The 22,445-nt window shown below is 40.5% G+C and overlaps 1 protein-coding gene across 4 annotated transcripts in view; it reads right to left on the bottom strand.

Moving 5' to 3' along the window:
* Nucleotides 1–22,445, bottom strand: part of HDAC4 (histone deacetylase 4) — a 392,113-nt gene that overhangs the window by 289,493 nt on the left and 80,175 nt on the right. For 3 of the 4 annotated variants that reach the window (XM_081338797.1, XM_081338798.1, XM_081338800.1), the window contains 3 exons: nucleotides 22,174–22,406; nucleotides 9,086–9,236; nucleotides 7,284–7,404 (listed from right to left, as the gene is read on the bottom strand). In XM_081338797.1, the coding sequence (XP_081194923.1) occupies nucleotides 7,284–7,404; nucleotides 9,086–9,236; nucleotides 22,174–22,406 (505 nt within the window). The remainder of the gene's footprint in view (nucleotides 1–7,283; nucleotides 7,405–9,085; nucleotides 9,237–22,173; nucleotides 22,407–22,445) is intronic. The other variant, XM_081338799.1, reaches the window with a different exon arrangement.

Genomic DNA, 22,445 nt, shown 5'->3' with positions numbered 1-22,445 from the left:
GGCAGAGAGTCAAATGCCTTTTTGTAGTCAATCCATGCCATGTTCAGGTTGGTCTTCCTTTCCTTGCAGTTTTCTTATTATTTTTCTTATTATTATTATTATTATTATTATTATTTGTTGTTGTTGTTGTTGTTGTTGTTGTTGTTGTTATTATTATTATTATTATTATTATTATTATTATTATTATTATTATTATTATTATTATTATTATTATTATAAAAGACAGTTTGATCTAGTGGTTAAGATGCCAGAAGACTGAGTTCTAGTTCCGCTTCAGGCATGAAAACCCATCTGGGTGTCTTTGGGCAAATCATTCTGTCTCTAACCCACCTCACAGGGTTGATGTTGTGGGGAAAATAGGAAGAAGAAGAAGTATTAGTTATGTTCACCACCCTGAATTATTTATAAACAATAATAAAGGTGGGATAAAAATAAAATAAGTGTTATCAGTATGTGGACATAAGAGAATTATTTGCAAAGATAGAAAGGTATAAAGATAGACCGTGAATGTGCTGAGATAAACTAGATGAAGTAAGAATAACTATTTATTTTTGCTCATCACCTGCCTTTAATCTCTTTTGTTTACTGCTTTTTTTACACTTTTTTGAATTTTGTACACAGTACTTTCCCTGGAAGGTAATAATGTTATGGGCACATATCTAAGTATGTTCTTTGATAAAATATATATTTTGTGTATTCTTTTGAAGGTATTTTTTATCTAATACTCACCACATGCTTAAATTATTTCCTTGGCAAATTTATATTGAGGATGTATTCCAACACATCATATTTCCAGCTGGAAAATCATGCAGAGATGATCAGTTTGGTATGTAATTTATTTTCCAGCATATCTTTCTTTCACTGATAGCTGAAAACTCCCTTGGATGCACTGTTTACTAAAGTGGATAGAACTTTAATATGGGAGTTACAAAAATATCTGAGCCAACGAAATCCAATATTATTATTTAATAATAATTCTAACAGTCAAGATCCTAGTCCTGGGGTGGCAAACCTATGGCACATGTGCCACAAGTGGCACACAAAGCCCTCTCTGTGGGCACACGTGCTGTCACCCCAGTCCTAGGCCTTGAGCTGGGTTTTATAAAACCTTTTCGCTTTAGGCCTCCACCACTGTGTGGGGAAAAAAAGGTTCAATCAATCAATCAATTTCAACTTCGGGGAAAAAAAAGATCTTGCAAAGTTGGGATTGATTGAACTTTTTAATCCCACCCAGTCTGCCATTACCACCGCAGCCATGCCCACGCAATGGGCCACGCCCACCCAATGGGCCATGCCCACCCAGCACCCAATGATACATAAGTGGGTTTTGGGTTGCAGTTTGAGCACTCAGTCTCTAAAAGGTTCGTCATCACTGTCCTACTCTGAAAGCTAATTGCTAAATATAATGCCTATAGTGCCAATCATAGATCAAGAGCTCTTAAACCAAAACAGGCAGCACAAACACCTAGTTAGGTTAAAAAAATGCCATAGGAAAAGGCCTGAAATCCACTTATTCAGCCAGTTAAGAATAATAAAAAGAAACTCCTGGTTTTTGGCATATTACTGCCATTAGCACTCAGTGTGAGAGTGCTATCCCTAGAAGACAACGAAGGACATTTTACGGTGTAATGAAGATATGTCTAACTAACTTGTCTATAGTAATATGAAAGTTCTCCCTCAAAGGAAGATTATGGATTTGATCTCTCATGCAAAATCAGAGAAGACTTTGGAAATAACTAAATTCCTTCTGAACTAATTAAAAAGTACTATGAATTCTGGGTATCAATCTGGCCATTGTTTGTGATCATTGATAAATCTGACCATGTTCCTAAGAAATAGGATATGGAAATCATATCCTCATCTTCAAAAAAGTAGGCTCCTGTCTGTGGATTACAGAAGTTTTTAATTCTATTAGCAAACTGTAAGACAGATATTTACAGTAAAAATTAGGGCAGTAGCTGGAGCAAGAAAGTTAGTTGATGAGGAGGCAGGCTTCTATTGCTGTTATTTGGTGGCCCACTTTTTTGAAAACTACTACTTTAACACAATAACCTTTATATTCAGCTTTTATTGATTTCAGCTTGACATTAATACCTGGGAAACTTCCAGGAAAGATAATCAAGCAATGGATTTGTGAGCACCTAGAAATGAACAAGGTAATTAATAGAAGCCAGAATGGTTAAAAACAGATTGGCAACAAACCTTATTTCCTTTTTTGATAGTGATTAAATTAATGGATCAAGGAAATGCTATGGATATAGTATATACACTTGTACTTCAGTAAGGCATTTGACTAAGTAGACCTGTTTCTTGTTAAATAGAACAGAGTAGAATAGATAGTACCACCACATGGATTGGTTAACCATTTGATTCAGCTTGTAGCCCTCGACAGAACTATATCTACATAGAGAGAAGCATGCAGTGGAGTACCTCAAAGTTCTATACTGGGCCCACAGTTCTTCAACATGATCTAGATGAGGGAATAGGAGAGAAACTCATCAAAGAGAGAATTTCGGAGAAATTGCTAACAGTTTGGAAAATAAACTCAAGCTTGTAAGCCGCCCTGAGTCTTTGGAGAAGGGCGGGATATAAATGTAATAAAAAAAAGATTCAGAAGGATATTGAAACATGGACCCTATCCAATAAGATGCAGTTCAGTGGTGAGAAAAGTAAGGTATTGCAACTAGGCAGAAAAAACAAATGTAAGGTATAGAATAGCCAGTACCTTGCTCAACCATAATAACTTCGAGAGGGATCTAGATATCCTAGTGCAGAGGTCCCCAACCCCAGCCCACCTCTGGGCCTTGAACTTTATGGAACCAGGCCACGGAAATGGTGGGTGAACGTGCGCATCCCGACTTGCACAAATAGCAAGAGCTGCAATAAGTTGCACCTCTCCCACCCACCAGTTCCCAAAGCCAGATTGAGGAATTCTGTCATAGTGAAGCATCACTTAAGTATGAGCCAGCAGTGTGTTCAGCTGTCAAAAAAGCCAAAGTAGTCCAAGACTACATCAACAGAGGTATAGCAACAAGAGCACAAGAAGGGACAGTACTGCTCTATACTGCACTAGTGAGACTACACTTTGAATACAGTGTACTGGTGGACTTCTAATAGCCATGATTCAAAACAAATTGCAACACTAGATAGAGTGCAGAGAAGAGCAGCAAAGATGAAAAAGGGTCTGGAGGCTAAACTGTACAATGAATGGTTAAAGGAACTAGGTTTGTCTAGCCTAATGAAGAGAAGGATTAGGGGTGACCTGATAAGTTTCCTTCAGTAGTTGAGTGGCAGTCACAGAGATGAGAGGGTTGACTTATTCTCCAAAGCATCTGAAGGAGGACAAGAAGCAACAGCTGAAACTTGTTAAACAGAGATCCTACCTGGAAATAAGAGGAAACCTTTTGACTGAGAGGAATTAATCATTGGAAGATGATCTCTGGAGGTTTTCAAGAAAAGATTGTACATTCCTTTATCCAAAATGGTAAAAGGACTTCTGCCTTGAGCAGGTGATTGGACTAGAAGACCTCCAAGGCCCCTTCTAGCCCTATGTTTCTATGATTTCAAATCAGTAGTTGATTGCACGTCCTATGATATACTCCAGGGAAAAAAGCTCTATCCAAAACAGGAGTCCTTATACCATCCCAGACAACTCCTCTCTACAGAGAAGACATAATCCCCAGGATGTTTATTATATGAACAAACACAGGTCTAAAGAAAGTTAAGGGCTAGAGCTTGTCTAAGAGCATTTTATTACTACCTGAGACTTTTTTCCCCTACCTTTTATGGTGGTCTTAAATCCAAGTGGAACCAATATTTTACAGCAGAACTTTCCTTTTTTGGTGTAACTGTCTAATCTCTTTCCTTTTTTGGTGTAACTGTCTAATCTCTAATCTCTTTGGAGTACTCCTGGGAATAGCAGAGCATAATGTAGAACAGTTGAAGTCCACCAGTCATAAAAGGGCCAAGTTTGAAGACCCCAGATGTAGAACAATAACTTAAAAGATTCTCCAATCTTTCCTTATCAAAAAGCAGAAAGTAAAGGCTTCCGGATGGCAAGGTGACGCCGGAGGCAGCCATTTCTTGGCTGTCAGCCTCGTGGCTCCGTAGAGCCGCCGAAAACAGCGCCGATCAGCTGTTCGGCGGCTCGGAAGCCACCACCTCGGGAGAAGAGGAGGGGGTGAGGGTCCAGGTAGGGGTAGAGCTCTCCGGGGCCGCCAGAACGAGTTTTGGTGGCGGAAGGATTGAGCCCCCCCCCGAAGCCTGGGCATGCTCCGGACTGTGAGGCGTCTCTGCTCCGGGTTTCTTGGAGCAGAACAGGGCGTTCGCAACCATCCCTGCTAGCAAGGAAGAGCTTTTGAGAACGAGGACGCAGGCAGAGCGATGCAGGAGATTTTGGTGAAGATGATGTTTTGATCTTTAACTCAATGGACTTTGCTGAATCTGCAAGTGAAAGTGCGTAGTTAACAATAGAGGGTGATAATGGCGGCTATATCTTCTAAAGTTCCTGCCCTGAGGCAGCAGTCTTCGGTGAAAACTTCATTGTCCTCTGCATCTGAATCTGTATTAGCTTTTACAGTAAAAGATTTGCAGAGTTTGCTGCAAGAGACTATGGAAAAGCAAATGCAACAATTTGTTGAGATAATGGAGAAAAAGTTGGAGGAGAAGTTTACAGAGAAATTAGCAGAAATGAGAGCAGACATCACATTTGTAATGTCAAATATGGCTAAAAGCATTGAGATTTTGGATGAAAGAGTGGAAGATCTTGTTCAAAATGATATTAGAATGGAAGCCAAAATGACAGAAACTGAAAATGTGATAGAGAAAATGGATTATGATTTGATTTCGACACAGTATTCTCAGATGGAGTTTGCTTTGAGAATCAGAGGCCTAAAAGAAAATCCTAAGGAAAATTTGATGAAAATGGTTTCTGAGGTTTTGGAAGGGGTGTTGGAGCGACCAGCAGATGAAATAATGGAAGATATAGATAAAATCTTCCGTGTTAATTCGTGGATTGCAAGACAAAGGAAATTACCCAGAGATGTGGTGGTTTATTTTACAAACAGAAAGATTAGAAATGAAGTTATCCAGGCCTCCTATAATATTGATTTTGTAATGGATGAGCAAAAAGTTTTGATTTTAAAAGAGATTCCTGCAAGAATTTTAAGAAAAAGGAAGGAATTTGCTTTTTTGACACAAGAATTGAGACGACGTGATATTAAGTTTAGATGGCAAATACCAGAGGGTATGGTGGTGACTTATGAAGGTACGAGGCATTGTTTTACTACGGTGATTCAGGCATGTGACTTTTACAGTAATGTTTTAAAAGCAGTCCCCATACCGTCTTTGGAGTCTACAAAGAAAAAAGGTGACAGAGAGCCTCAACGTTCCAGAGAGAATCCACAAGATGTTGAAGGGTTAACGCAGACAGATGTGAAAGCTACAGGAGTGGGTCAAATTTCATCACCACGGGAGAAGGCCAGAAATTGGAAGAGGTGTGCTGCTTCTGGAAGAATGAAGCAAACCTGAGGATTTAGTTGCATAATTGCAAGAGATAATAATGTAATAAGGATGCTAGAAGGATTAAGTATTTGGGGATTCATTTTTCACCCTTATAAAATAATTATATAATATTTTGTGTTGCTTTAGTTTTAAGATGATTATGAAAATTTAATTGGGAAGATTTGTAGTAGTGTTTATTGATATTCTGTAGGTTATGCTTTGTTATTTGGATGGAAAGTTTTAAGCCTGGAAGGTAATGTATGGTATTTTAAGTTGTATAATACATTAGAAGGAAAGGTTGTATAAACTTGGTTTTAGTATGTTAAAGTTTAGTTGGATAGAAGAATAGTTTTATAAAACTGATATAAATTGTTTTATGTGTGATTGAAATTAATTTGTAATACTTTTATGGGCAATATTGGAGTAGGTAATAGAATATAAGAATATAAGAATGATGTGATTATATATAAAAAATTTAAGTTTGGAAGTAATCTATGGTATTTTAATTTGTATAATATATCAGGATAATATGAATTTAAAGCTTAGTTGGGAAGAAGAACAGCTTTAGACAATTGATATAAATTGTTTTATTTGTGATTGTTTTTATTGGGTAGATTGAAAAGTATTATCTTGTTTTTGAATAATTATTGATATGATGTATATATATATGTTTGGAGTTTATCTATATGAGTTAAAGTTCGATAGTCTATATAGTTCAGGATTGTTTGCGTAGGCTAGATTATGATTGTTTGTATTTTTATACCCTGTATTCTGCTCTGGGAAGTGGGGGGAGGGGAAAGGGAGGGTGGGGTTGGGGAGGGTTGGGGAGGGTGGGAAGGAAGGGGGCTGTGGGGGGGTTTCTTTTTCTTTTTTGTTGTTGTTTGTTAAAGATAAAATGTATTCTAAAACTTTTTAATAAAAAAAGGAGAAAGTAAAGATTGATAGCTCAAATGTGCTACAAACGTTTCAGTCTTTGCTCACAGAAGAGTCTTTACTTTGGGCTCACTGCAGTGCTTTCTTCTTGGTGTTAGAATAACTTCCACTCTTGGAATGCTGATGCCTCTATGGTGATGAACAAGTTGAGACAACTGAGCAGTGCTGTATTGACACTACTACAGAGATACCTAAACTGCTTTTATTTTCTCAGTTCTGATTATAGGCTGCTCAACAAAATGCTATTAGTTTTTTTTTAATTTGTGACAGCAATTCTTCTATAAGATACAGTATTGTAAAACTGTGTGCAGTAGCACATAAGAGTTGCAAAGTACCATCACGTAATAAACACTTCTTATTTTGTTGTCGTTCTTGCTGCTGTTACTTTCAATCACTCTTGCCTCCTTGGGATTCTTTGGCAAATCCATGCAGGGTTTTTTGGCAACATTTTCAGAAGTTGCCACTGTCCTTTTCCTAGGGCTGAGAAAGAGTGACTAGTCTAAAGTTAACTGTATCTGTATGGTTGTTAAAACATTGCTTTTTTGTTGTGTAGTATTAATTAAAATGTGTCATTTTTAAGGAATTCTTATATTAAAATATTCCTATCCTTTATAGTAATAATTTCCCCATCTTTGGCCATTCATTCTCTACTTTCATCAAATCACTATCATATTATCATCCCCTCTCCTCAAAAAGCTAAGGATACATTTTAATTTAAACTGTACATGTTATCTGTGAGTTCAGTTGGCTTTTAAAAGTGCAATGTCCATAAAGGAGAACCCTCATTTGTCATCTGTATCCATTTACAAGAATGATGGGAAACCTAGGATAGTGGTAAGAATGCTTACCCATACCAGAAATGAGGATCATTGGAAATGCAGTGGTTGAGATTTCGCTGAGCCAAAGCCTTTTTTTTATTTAAAACAAACTCTTGCAATTTCATTTTTACTTCTGTACTTGCCACTGCACCTAAAACACCAAACCAAAAGAAAATAGATATAACTACATAAAATTGTTGAACCTTTTCAATATTATAAGCTGGCAATAATATTTTTATAATGTCAAAAAGATACAAAATTAGAACCAGTACTTGAAAATAGATAATTATATTTATCTTTTTCCTATAAACAGAAGATCAGTTAAGTAAGATTTCAGGGATAAAATTATAGTTTGCAGCACCTACAGAAGTTATTTAGCTTTTGTTTAAGTAAGTATTCTACATATCATTTTTTGACATATCAGCCTATGTACAGAAAAAAATCTCTTAAAAATGGTTCATTTTTCTTCATTTTATTTGAGCAATTCTATATAATTATTATATAAATAATTTGGTTTTATTAAATAGAAAACCTGGCACGTAAAGCACAAATGAATTTTGAGTTCTCTTTTTTGTTAGATTTCTAATTTAGAAACACGATTTCCTGTATTTCTGCAGTGTCATATGTAGCTTTTGGGGAGGGGGGGTCTGTTGTATCTTTGAATGGCCATTAAGTGACCAGTTGTACATAGAAGTCTACCTGTAAATATGTCTGATAAAAATTTAACCATCTATCCAAAACATGTAATTTCCAGCCTTTCTCATCCACCAGGGTCCAAGAAATCTACCATGCATATGGCTCTGTAATGCCTACATAAAAATTAAGTTAGTAACAGAATGTTTGTTAATCATGAACATTCAATCTTGCAGGATGCAGAAGGGTTAGAAGGTCTCTTCCTGTATTTCCTAGAAATACCCATTAACACTGGAATGGCAATTGATACTTTAAAGTTTAATTGACTTGGTAACACAAAGCGGTGGTTTTTAAATACATGAATGAAATCGAAAGGAAGGCTGAGGATCTGCAAGAGATTTAAGGTGTGAGATTCTGTCAATATGCACAACAGTCCAACTGCCCTTATCCAACTAGAAAAGGCAAGAACAATATTGCCTCACAGCTGATGTCTTACAGCAATAGGTAGGAGGGATCTATACAGTATAGGAACAAAACCAAATAAAACTGGTTAATAAAATATTGAAAATAATCAAGAAAATCAGATAGCAGTGCCACAATCCTCACAATATTTCCATTGTGATTTATTATTCTATGGCATATTCACACATATTTCAGTAAAAATGAAGTTTAAATGCAAAACATAGAATATAGAATCTGAAATCTTAAAAGGAAGATTACAAATATCTAATTTGCAAATATAATTTTTTATGTTTTTTACTTCGTTGCAGCCAGAAAATCAGTGAAATCTCCATTATAAGTTCTGTTTTGACACTCTATCACTATATGTTGGATATTTTTTCAGCCACACAGTGTTGTTAAATATGGCTGAAAAGTCTGATAATATTCTCAAGGTGGGCATGAGCCAACAGGGCTCAATCTCACAAAAAAGTTGAATCTTGGAACATCACATATTAAAATGGTAGATTATGCACACAGAGATCTGTAGGTGCATCACGAAGACTGTGGTGAATATCCTTGGGCTAAATTAGGATTGTAGTTCTAATGTAGTTTGAAACCTATCTATAAAATAGGCTCTCCATTAGTTTATTCAGGTTAAAGGGGCAGGAGCAGTCAATAAAGTACATGTTTTTTCTTGGTATTTTGTTGCAGGGAAATGTGTCTATTACATAAACATAACCTAGCATGCTTTTACTTACTTTCTTTTCCTTTCTCTTTGTTTTTAAGCTGCTGGAGCTTCTGCTCTCTGTGTTGTTTCTCCAACTCTTGTTCCTGCCGATGTTGTTCTAATTTCCTCTGGTGTTCCAATAGCTCCTGCTGATGTTTCATTGCTAAAATCTCCTGTTGCTGCTGTTAGGCCAATAAAAGAGGGGGAAGGTAAAAATGCACACAATCCTTGACCCACTCAATTCCTTAAAATGGTATCTTAATATTTGTCAGAATAAAGCATTTTAAAGGAAGAAAAAAATTACATTCTAAATAAGAAACGAAGGGAGAAACTGAAGATCTGTCACAATCCTTGACCCACTCAATTCCTTAAAATGGTATCTTAATATTTGTCAGAATAAAGCATTTTAAAGGAAGGAAAAAATTACATTCTAAATAAGAAACGAAGGGAGAAACTGAAGATCTGTGTTTGATGATATCACAACACAGATTCTGGCAAGCATACTGAACAGTATTTTCACAACATATTTCTGTATCATAAATTATTTTTTAAAAATCACCATTCAGTAATTAAAACATTCCACAACTTCCTACAAAACAGAAGTACAACTACAGTCTTCAATCTATTTATAGGTATCTATCTGGAAAGGCCCCTTCATAGATTACTGCCTTGTCGTGGCGAAGGGGCTTGCGTAATTCAATGAAGCTATGAGCTATGCCGTGCAGGGACACCCAAGACGGACAGGTCATAGCAGAGAGAAGAAGAGGAGAAGAGCCTAATGCTGGGAAAGATTGAGGGAAATAGAAGAAAGGGACGACAGAGAATGAGGTGGCTGGATGGAGTCACTGAAGCAGTAGGCGTGAGCTTAAATGGACTCCAGAAGATGGTAGAGGACAGGAAGGCCTGGAGGAACATTGTCCATAGGGCCGCGATGGGTCAGACACGACTTCGCAGCTAACAACAACATCTGGAAAGGAGGCATTGCTCTATATTTAGGGATACCTTCTTAATGATGTCACTTTTATTAAAACAGGGTAAGCAGTGTTGTTTTTTTTAATTGTATATTCGTAACTGGCTGACCAACCACACTCAACATGTAATCAATTCTTTTTTTTTTATTGAAAAGTTTTAACATACAATTTTTCCCTTAAAAAATCCCCCCTCCCCCCCCTTCTCCCTCCCCCCCTTCCTCTCCCCCCTCCCCCCCTCCCCCCCCCGACTTCCCAGAGCTAAATACAAGGTATATATAAAAAAAACAATCATAAACAACCATATACTAACAACCATAAACTCTAAAATCTATCACTCTCTAGCTTATATAGGATAAAACAAACCTTAGTAATATTAAATATATATAAATATATATAAAAAAAACTAATATAGAAAAAAAAACAAAGAAAGAAGACTTATTCAAATATAAAACTTCTTAACCCTATACTTATTCTGAATAAACTCAAGCCATTTTCTCCCTTCCATAATATAGCGTTCCTGCGAGTAATCTTTCAAATAGGCCGAAATCTTCACCATTTCGACCAGGTCGGAAACCTTTAAAATCCACTCTTCTATGGTCGGCAGTTCCTCTTTCCAGTACTATCCTATCAAAAGTCTTACTGCCGTAATTAAATTCAACATCAACTTAGTATATTCCATCAGACTTTTATCCAAAAAGCCTTAACCTTTTTACAAGTCTACCATATATGAAAATATGAAAATATATTACGTCTTTATCACCGCACCTCCAACATTTAGGCTAATAATTCAGATACATGCTTAGCTTTTTAAAATCTAAATACCATCTATAAAACATTTTGTAAAAATTCTCTTAGATTTCAAACTTGTATAAATTTTACATTCCTCACCCAAATCTTTTCCCACCTCCCACTACTTGACTGTAAGTACGTTGTGAAAGTTCCATAGACTTCTGCTGATCTTGTTCTTTTATCTTTTTTGATCGTTTTAAAGCAGCACGCGTCACCCTCTGTTCTCTGGGATCATCCAAAAGTGTTATAACTTGATCTCCTCCAGCACCACTCTCCTCTGTCTGTCCATCTTCAGCCTCTTGATATTCTCCTTCTCCAGATCCCTTTGCAGCTTCCAGAAATGTTAATGGGGTTGCTTTTAAAACATTATTGTAAAAATCACGCGCTTGCATCACAGTAACCAGACGGTACCTTTTACCTTCATGCATCACCATCAACCCAGCTGGAATCTCCCATCTGAACCTTATATCTCGTTGCTTGAGCTCTTGCACAAGAAATGTAAAAATCACGCGCTTGCATCACAGTAACCAGACGGTACCTTTTACCTTCATGCATCACCATCAACCCAGCTGGAATCTCCCATCTGAACCTTATATCTCGTTGCTTGAGCTCTTGCACAAGAAATGTAAAATCCTTCCTTCTCCTTAAAATCTTTGGAGGAATTTCTTTTAGAACCAGAACTTCTTGATCAGCAATCACGACTTTAGTATCATAGGCAGCTTGTATAACTTCATCTCTAATTTCCCTTTTTGCAAAATAAACCACCACATCTCTAGGCAACTTTCTCTGTCTAGCAATCCATGAGTTCACACGATACACTTTATCCATGCCTCCTTTTATTTCAGATGCTGGCTGATTCAATACCACTTCGAGAGCCTCAGAAACCAGCTGCTTTAAATCTTCCTTAATATTCTCCTTTAAACCTCTGATTCTAATGGCAAACTGCATCTGGAAATATTGAGCAAGACTCAATTCTCTATCCATTTTGTCTCTTAAATCTTCATTCTCCAATACTTTTGCTTCTAATATGGCATTCTTTTGAGTCGAATCTTTGACTTTTTCATCCAAATCTTCCACACATTCAGCCACTTTATACACTGAAGACAAAATGTCTACCTTCATCACCCTGTACTTCTGTTCCAACCTCTCCTCCATTCTCTCCTCCAACTTCTTCAATTTCTCCTCCATCTGTGCAAATTTATCACCCATTGATTCCAAAATTGATTCCAAGATTACCTGGGTATGTTTTTCAAGAGCATCTTGTAAGTCCTTCGATGTCACTACATCAGGAGGATGCAATGCCTGCAATGATGATTGTTGCACCGGGGAAGTTCCAGCACTCCGAAGAGTTTTAGGGGGAGGTTTAGCCGCCATCTTTTACTTTCAATTGTGACGCACTTTCACTTAGAGTTTAAAAAGTCCATCAAGCTCGAGAGTAGAATAAAATAATCCTCTTCACCTTTTCCTCTTGTACCGCTCTGCCTGCTCTTTTTATTCCATAGTCCTTCCTTCAGGCAGGGGTGGTCGCAGACGCCTGGCTCTGCTCCATAAAGTCAGGAGCAGAGGCGCTGGCCAGCTGGGAGCGACCCAGGCTACGGGGGAGTTCAATCCTTCGGCCACCCAAGCTGCAAGCTCAGGCGGCCCCGGAGAACTCAACCCCTACCTGGGGCCTCACCCCCTCCTCTTCTCCCGAGGAGGGGGCTTCAAATTCGCCCGAACAGCTGATCGGCGCTGTTTCGGGCGAAAATCACTCAGCTGAGCCGCGGGCAGCCCGGGAAGGCTGTCTCCGTCGCCGCGCAGCCACCGGAAGTCAACATGTAATCAATTCTTAATGGAACTGCACGTACATTGAGAGAAGCATGCAGAGGGGTAACTCAAGGTTGTATCTTAGGCCCAGTACTCTTCAATATCTTCATCAATGATTTAAATGACTTGCCAAAAAAAGCAAACATAGTCCTAGGCTGCATTAATAAAGGGATAGAATCAAGATCACATAAAAAGTTAGTACAACTTTATAATGTCTTCATAAGACTGCACTTGGAATATTATATCCAGTTTTGATTGCCACAATATAAAAAACATGTTGAGACTGTGGAAAGAGTACAGAGAAGAACAACAAAAATGATTAGGGGACTGGAAGTTTAAACATACGAAGACCAGTGGCAGAAATTGAGTGTATCTAAAAAATTTTTTAAAAAGGACCAAGGGTGACATAATAGCAGTGTTCTAATAACTAAAGGGGCTGCAGAAAGAAGGAGTCATCCTATTCTCTAAAACGGAATGAGACAATTCGCCATGGACAACTGGCCACAGCCAACTCACCATGGGATTCACTGCAGAACAATTAAACAAATGCAAAAATTAAATTAATTTCAATGAAACCATGGCCAATAATAATAAAAAAAGAATCCAGAAATACAAGAGTTACAATAATTTCAATGAAAACATGGTCACAAATAATAAAAGTAATGAAATAAAACAATTAATACAGCACTGAATTCTCCTGTGGGTGAGTTGTCCCGTGGGTGAGTTGTCCCGTGGCAAGTTGTGCTGTGGCGGGTTGTCCTTCAATGCACCTGAAGGCAGGACAAGAAGTAATGAATAGAAACTAATCAAGGAGAGAACCAATCTAGAACTAAGGATAAATTTTCTGACAGAACAATTAATCAGCAGAATGACCTGCTGTCATGGTTCCAATTTAAAAAACACATCAAAGAGCACTTCATGATTATTTATTCTAAAAAAGTCTATAATGAGCAGAACGGAGCATCGACACTCATGGATGGATGCCAGAATCTGAATTCTCTTCCCCTTGAACACCACATCATACAGAATTTCCCTCCCTTATTTACATGTCATGAATCACATTTACCAATTAATTTAACACACAAAGTTTCACTTCCCTCCTGAAGCAGTTATCCCTTGTCTTGTCAAAACATCTGGGTTACATTTCTCCCACCCTTTAGTGATTCAAAACCAAACAGTTAAAGCAAAAGGCTGCCTCTTATATTGTCAGTGCAAAAACATGTCAATATTTGCAGCAGTGACACCTGCATCCAGAAATTGTGGAGATTTTAAAGAAGAGATTGGACAACTATTTGTCTGAAAGGTATACCAGAGAGTTGTACTAAAAGACCTCCAAGGTCTCTTCAAACTCTGTTAATTATTTTAAAAACACCCAACATGAATGATGAATAAAATTATGAATAAAATGAAATTATGCACGAGCAATTACTAGAATGGCTAAGCCTATGGCTGGATATCTGGATCATTTAACTATTGGACAACAGTGCCTACAAAATAGTGTAGTTCTTGCATGTATCCAGGGAATCTTCTGAGGAGAGCATTCTGTCAAAATATGATGTAAAGTTTGTGGCACATTCCCTCAGAGAACTTTTTTGCCTGATGTAAAAGAAAAACCCTAAAAGTTGTGCCAGAAAATGGAGGACTCTTGAGTCTTTGCAGACTTTAGCTGTCCACTTAACTGCATGTAGAGTCCAGCTAGGATTCAAAGGCTAGCTAGACTGTAGACTGCCCACTACAGAAAGTCAATCAATCAGATAGTTTTTAAAAAGGGATGTTGATTGGATGGGAGAGAGAGAGTTTAGTTTTAGCACCTAATTGGGAAGGGTGAGGAGATCTAAAAGTTTGTCCCTCCCAACTTTTTGTTTGTTTTTTATAGAAGAAATGTGCTTGAGGCGGGAGGGAGATTAAGCAAGGGAAAGGTTTTAGGAAGCTTGTTCTGAAGCTGCCTTAAAGGCCAGTTTACCATAGACACAGAAAGCTTGGTAAGTAGCTGCTATTTTAGGGGTGATCAACATGGCGACTGGTTCCAAGAGGCATGGGGAGCAGGCCTAAGCAGCACTACAGGGGATGGGTGGGAAGACAGGCAGGGAAGGACACTGCAGCGCCCCTGTGGTCTGTCATAACTATGGAATGACTGTAAGAACATTTCTTCTGTCATAACTTGGAAACAAGTTCGTATGCAGTTTTGGGGTGTTGGTCATTGTTTTGAATAGTCATTAAATGCCCTGTCATTTCTTGAGGATAACCTGTACAGTACCCATGCAAACAACAGAGGAGTCAGAGAAGCCTGGAAGCCTGACACCTAAATAAAGGAACTAACAGCAAACTACAGGACTAAAAGTGTTTTGCCAGCCAATCAGATGCAAGATCCAAACCATTCACAATAAAGTGACAAGGCAGATCAATTAAAACTAACAATCCATCCACCAATCAATGGACAGTTCCTTACAAGCAGCCAATCATCACATAGAATTCAAACCTGCACAGATTATGAATGCAGCAAGGTAACCAAGCGGTGAAGCGCTCCGACCCTCTGGTTTCTTCCCAAGACTCCGGGAGCAAGGATAAGCAGCCACCTGAGCTGCGGCTGGTGTACTTGAATGCCAGGTCCGTAATCAATAAGGCTCCTCTCATTTGCGATCTGATTGAGAATGAGCATACGGACCTGGCTTGCATTACGGAGACCTGGTTGGGCCCAGAGGGTGGTGTCCCTCTGGTTGATCTCTGCCCACCAGGTTTCCGAGTGCTTCACCGACCTCGGGCTCAGGGTAGGGGCGGGGGAGTGGCAGTAGTTATGAGGAAGACTCTTTGTCCTTAGGAGTCCACCATCGTCCAAATAGCCGGGTGTGAATCCCTCCTCCTGAGATGTGGCCCTAGGGCGCAGTTGGGCTTACTGCTGGTATACCTTCCGCCTAGTCGCACAGCAGCGGCCCTGCCTGAGCTTCTCGATATCCTCTAGGGGCTGGTGGTTGAATTCCCCAAGTTTATAGTTTTGGGTAATTTCAATCTACCATCCCTGGGAGGATCATCTGAGTTGGCCCGAGAGTTCATGGCTTCCATGACGGCCATGGACCTGATACAAGTAATTCAGGGCCCGACTCATGTGGGGGGCCACACGCTTGATTTGGTTTTTCTATCTGGACGGTGGTTAGATGATCTTGGTGGGGGTTCCCCAATTATTATACCCCTGTCATGGACCGATCATCATCTCCTGAGGCTGGTCTTCTGCTATACCACCCCCGTTGTGGAGTTGTTGAACCATCAAGATGGTTCCGTCCCAGGCGCTTAATTGACCCTGAGAAGTTCCAGGCAGCGCTGGGGTCTCCACCTGCCTCCTTTGCTCACAGCTCGGTTGATGCCTTAGTGGAAGCCTGGGAAAAGGCTGCCATGGATGCACTTAACCGAGTTGTTCCCTTGCGGCCCCTGACCCGGTGCAGATCCCAGTTCGCTCCATGGTTTTCCATGGAGCTCCGGGAGATGAAGCATCGGAGACGGGGCCTAGAGAGCTGTTGGAGATCCACCCGATCTGAATCCGACCGATCGCGACTAAGATCCTTTATGTTCTGTACCAGCCTGCTACCGGCCTTGCAGAAAGGCAACCCCTGTACAAACGGCAGAGGCTGGAAAACGACTGCCAAATTTATTACACAAACAAAACAAAACATGAAACAAGATACCGGAGCTTTGATCCTCTATCGGAGCGGTTGCTTTCAGCAAACCAGCCCTCCCCCAAACACTCCCTTTATAAGAGTTCAGGGCGTGGCCTCTCTCTGCCTCCTTCCGAGAAGTCCCACAGCCTTTCTCTGCTTGCTCCTACTTGACTGCCTCCTGCGTCGGGCGTCCTTGAACAGGGCCAGCTGTGGGTCATCTTCGTCCACACTGTCGAGCTCACGCAGCTGGGTCTCCACCAAGTAAGAGGGGCCTGGCTGAGGGCTCTGCGGAGCCTCCAAGCCATCATCAGCAAGTTCGTCTTCAACACCCCCCTCCTCCCCCTCGTCTGAGTCATCCGAGTCATCCGACCCAACTGCCGAACCCACAGGCTGACCCTGAATCACAACACTTTACTAGATCTTATCTCGCGGCAATGAGGATGGCGAGGTCTAATTACTTCGCTACACTCATTGCGTCCGCAGATAACCGCCCGGCCGCCCTGTTTAGGGTAACTCGCTCCCTTCTTAATCAGGAGGTGAGGGAGGAACCCTTGCAGGGTCGTGCCGAGGAGTTTTGCCAACATCTGTCAGACAAAATCACTCGGATTCGGACCGGTTTGGACTCCGACTGGGCAGAGTCTGACGATCAGGACATGGGTGGTCTTGTCGATGTTATCTGGGAGGAGTTCAACCCTGTGACCCCAAAGGAAGTGGACAGAATTATGAGGAAGCTGAGCTCCACCACTTGTTTATTAGATCCGTGCCCTTCATGGCTGGTTTATTCGGCTCGAGAGGGAACACGAAGCTGGCTCCAGGCGGTGATATCTGCCTCCTTGAGTGAGGGTTGTTTCCCCTCAGTCTTGAAAGAAGCAGTGGTGAGACCCCTCCTCAAGAAACCTACCTTGGACCCAGCTATATTAAACAACTTTCGTCCGGTCTCCAACCTTCGCTTTCTTGCTAAGGTTGTTGAGAGTGTGGTGGCGCATCAGCTCCCTTCGGTTCTGGAGGAAACTGACTATCTGGACCCGTACCAATCGGGTTTCAGGCCCGGACACAGCACGGAGACGGCATTGGTCACCCTGGTAAATGATCTCTGGAGAGCTCGGGACAGAGGTTGTTCCTCTGTCCTAGTCCTACTAGTTCTCTCAGCGGCTTTTGATACCATCGACCATGGTATCTTGCTGCAGCATCTCAGGGGATTGGGAGTGGGAGGCACGGTTCTTCAGTGGTTCTCCTATCTCATGGGACGTTCGCAGTCGGTATTGGCAGGGGGTAGAGGTCGAGCTCGAGGCCTCTCACTTGTGGAGTTCCTCAGGGGTCGGTCCTCTCGCCTCTCCTGTTCAACATCTACATGAAACCGCTGGGTGAGATCATTCGTGGTTTTGGAGTTGGGTATCATCAGTATACTGATGATACCCAGCTTTTGATTTCGACCCCAAACCACCTCAGTGATGCCCTCGATGTGATGTCCCATTGCGTGGAAGCAGTTCGGGTCTGGATGGGGAGGAACAGGCTTCAACTCAACCCTGACAAGACTGAGTGGCTGTGCGTACCGGCATCTCGGGATATTCAGAACATTCCATCTCTTTCTATGGGGGGTGAGTTATTACCCCCCGTAGATAGGGCTCGCAACTTGGGAGTCCTCCTAGATTCACAGCTTTCCTTGGAAGACCACATAATAGCTGTGACTAGGGGAGCCTTTGCCCAGGTTCGCCTGGTGTGCCAATTGCAGCCCTATCTAGACCGGGATGCCCTGCGTACGGTCACTCATGCGCTCGTGACCTCTCGTTTAGACTACTGCAATGCTGTCTATATGGGGCTGCCCTTGAGGACCACTCGGAGGCTCCAACTGGTACAGAATGCAGCCGTGAGAGTTGTGTTGGGAGTCTCCCGATACTCCCATGTTACACCTCTGCTCCGTGAGCTGCATTGGCTCCCAGTTGTCCTCCGGGTGAGATTCAAGGTGCTGGTAATGGTTTTCAAAGCCCTACATGGCATGGGTCCGGAGTACCTTAGGAATCACCTGCTGCCGGCGTCAACTTCCCTCCGCCCAGTGCGCTCCCACAGAGAGGGCCTCCTAAGGGTGCCGCCGTTCGGAGAATGCCGTCTGATGGCTCCCAGGGGGAGGGCGTTCTCTGTGGGCGCGCCTGACCTATGGAACCGTTTACCGGTTGAGCTCCGGATGGCTCCCGACCTTCGCTCCTTCCGACGCAACCTAAAAACCTATCTGTTTGAGCAATCCGGTCTGGTCTGACGGGTTTTATTTTAATTATTGTTTTAATGTAACTTATCTTCTGCATTTGGGCATTAGGGTTTAATTTGTTTTCAATTTCTGTATTTGTGCATTTTGATATTTATGTTACTGTTCACCGCCCTGAGTCCTTGGGGAGAAGGGCGGTATACAAATCAAATAAATAAATAAATAAAATAAATAAATAACCCTCATTCTAGACTGTTGCACTGATGAAATGTTTATTTCTATCTGCAGGTCCAAAGACCTGCCAATAGAAATAGAACTACTGTGGCAAAAGAAAGCAGAGGTAGTATTAATAATAATGGGTGCAATCCCAAAGCAACTGGACCACCACTTGCACACCATCGACAGTGACAAATTTACCATCAGTCAACTACAAAAGAAAGCTTTACTCAATACAACTCACATCCTGTGACAATACCTTTAATACCATAAAACATCATCCTCTTCTTATCCCAGGTCCTTGGGAAGGGCTCAATAAGTGGATAAAAATGCCAAATCCAGTATGAACATGTGGCTAACTGTACGATGAATCATAATAAAAGCATAAAGTTCAAGTTCTTCAATTGAAAAATTAGTCTTTTTCAAAAGTATTTTTGGAATAAAAGATTCCCCCCAAAAATGTGAAAATGTGTATTAAAATTTTGAAAAAAAAATTCAGATATAATATATTCTACATACTGTAAAATATATAATAAACTTGCAAATTACATTCATTTTAAAAGCATTAACCTTGCCACAAGCATTAAGGCAGGGGTGTCAAACTGCCAGCCCGTGGGCCGGATGCATCACCAGGAAACCGCGTCCACCTCATTGCTGGCAATGGAGAAAAAGCTCTGATACCTCACGCAACATCACGTGACATCGCAAGTTTGACATGTCTGCATTAAGGTGTAAATATTACCATTTAAGGGCACATTTCAAGGGGTTAATTATTGCCTTTAAATCCCTATATGGCATGGGACCACATTATTTCCAACAGAAATTCTCTCTAAAGCCATTTGCCCATCCTACCAGATTGGATAGGGTGGGCCTGCTCTTTTAAAAGTTGCCATTTTATGGGAGCTAGGAAGTGTGTCTTTTCTTTGGCAACCCCTGCTCTTTGGAAGACCTTTCCCTTTGTTTGGCTGATGTATATTTAGTCTGCATTAAGGCATTTGATAAGATAAACTATAACTTCCTTCTTGATGAAGTAGAACGACATGGATTCATAGCTGGCTGAACAATCTTTTTTCAATAAATGATTCTTAATGAGACTATGCTCACATGGAGGGTAGTATGTAGGGGGGTACTTCAGAATTTTAATCGGGCCCATGTCAACATACTTATAAATTGTTTAGATAAGAGAAGGATGCTTACAATATTTGCATGTCACACAAAGCTGGGAGATTGCTAGACTATCACAAGACAGTCTCAAGATTCAAAAGGTTTTTGATATACTTGAGCATTGGCCCCTAGATATTTTGTTATCAAAATGTTGCTTAATGATGAGAATTGCAAGGTTCTGCACTTAGGCAGGAAATATCAGATGCACAGGTACTTGTAAGAATAATTGTGGAATCTTGGTGGGCCACAGATTAAGCATGAACCAGCAATGTATTGTAGCTGCCAAAACAGCCAATGCCATTTGAGGCTGATTCATCAGAGGAATTGTGTCAAGAAGACAAGAAGTGATAGTACTAGTCTATGGTGCACTGCTCAGCTAACAGTAATGGAACTCTGTGTCCAGCTCTAGTCACATGCCAAAACAATGCTGAGGAACTGAAAAGAGGGCAGATGAGAATGCAGCAAGGATTATAAGGGACTTGGAGGCTAAATTCTATGAAGAATAGTTACAGAAACTGGATATGTTTTACCTAAAGCAGGGGTCCCAACCACCGGTCCATGGACCGGAACTGGGCCGCTGCATATCAGAAACTGGTCCACATAAACAAACGAAGCCCCATCCACAGGATGCAGGTGGCATGTGAAACCAAGCACCCTCCAGTCTATGGAAAAACCTCTTTCCATGGAACCGGTCCCTCGTGCCCAAAAGGTTGGGGACCACTGACCTAAAGAACAGCTTGTCCCGTGAATTTGTGGGTGCTCCATAATTGAGGTTTTTTAAGAAAAGAAATGGATAGCCATTTATCCAGGATTCTGTAAGGATTCCTGTTCTGGGCAGTGGATTGGACTCTAAAATAATAATAATAATAATAATAATAATAATAATAATAATAATAATAATAATAATAATAATAATAATAATAATAATAATAATAATAATAATAATAATTGGAAGGGACCTTGGAGGTCATCTAGTCCAACCCCCTGCTCAGGCAGGAAACCCTATACCATTTCGGACAAATGGCTGTCCAGTCTCTTCTTAAAAACTTCCAGTGTTGGAACATTCACAGCTTCTGGAGGCAGGTTGTTCCACTGATTGTCAGGAAGTTTCTCCTTAGTTCTAGGTTGCTTCTCTCCTTGATTAGTTTCCATCCATTGCTCCTTGTCCTGCCTTTGGGCACTTTGGAGAATAGCTTGAGTCCCTCTTTGTGGTAGCCCCTGAGATATTGGAACACTACTATCATGTGTCCCCTCGTCCTTCTCTTCATTAAACTAGACATACCCAATTCCAGGAGCCGCTCCTTATGTTTTAGTCTCCAGTCCCCTAATCATCTTTGTTGGTCTTCTCTGTACTCTTTCTAGAGTCTCAACATCTTTTTTACATTGTGGTGACCAAAACTGGATGTAGTATTCCAAGTGTGGCCTTACCAAGGCATTGTAAAGTGGTATTAATACTTCATGTGATCTTGATTCTATCCCTTCCTACCTTACAATTCTATGAGTTGAAGCAAACTGATTCCAATACAGATTTTTATTTCTGATCTGTATTGTATCCAGCCATCCCTCTCAACCTGGGCTCACCCACCATTATGTCACACCTTTTCTTTTTCTCAAAGCAGCTCTTAGGTTTCTTTGATCCATTTAAGTATCTTGTGTCCTCTGAAAGGAGAGCCTGCACCAGTTTCTGAGCTCTACTAGAACAGAATGCTTCTTTGGAATACATTTTTCCATATGTTGGTCTCCACCAAAGGGAGATTTTCCTGTCCTCTGGTTTCTTTTTCTCTTGTCACTCCTGAAGACCTTTAGCTGTGCTGTTCAGGAAATTAGCATTTTCCCTCATGTGTTGTAACATAGCAATCTTGTCTTCATTCACTCTTCCAATATGAACATATGCTAGCACTTGTAGCAGAAAAACAAAATACTTTTGCTGATCATGATGATATTACCTTTGCTGTCCATGTGGTTTGCAACCTCCCCCACTGAGCATTTTAGCCAAATCCACAATGTTTTTCACATGTAACTTGCTCTGGTTCTAAGTTTTCAGAAACCATCTTTTTGGATGAAGATTAGCCTGAACTAGATAAAAAAAGAATAAAGAGACTCCCTTGGTAAAGTCTTGTTTATTCTCATTGTTCGCTTACTCACTGAGACACTATGGAAACTGAACTTCTTTCACATCAGCAAGAATAATACTCCAGTCAGTGTGTCAGTCAGGGAGCCAGGGAGGCACACACACAAATTAAATTTTTAAAAATATAATATATAGGAACCATAAGCTTACACACATACCCCACATCCCTGCCCTTCAAGCTGCATCACACACCTTTATGTGTTCATGTAGCTGAGCTTCATGTTGACGAGAAAGTTGTTCATGTTGTCTCTGGAATTCTGCTATGAGGATCTGTCTTTGGATTTGTTGTTTTTGTTTGAGGGCTAACAATTCCTGTTGGAGCTGCTGTTCGCGTAATGTAGGTTCACTCACTGATATGGAGAATTGATGATCCAAGTGAAAATCCATAGGTGAAACTTGCAAAGGTACTGTTGCAGACACATCAACTACAAAACAGAAAAAGTCCATTCATCTACAATTATTAT

The sequence above is a fragment of the Vipera berus genome (genome assembly GCF_964194415.1).
Source record: "Vipera berus genome assembly, chromosome: 1".
In the NCBI taxonomy this organism is placed as follows: Eukaryota; Metazoa; Chordata; class Lepidosauria; order Squamata; family Viperidae; genus Vipera; species Vipera berus.
Note: the sequence above shows the minus strand (reverse complement) of the source record. Positions and strands in the feature narration are given on the sequence as shown.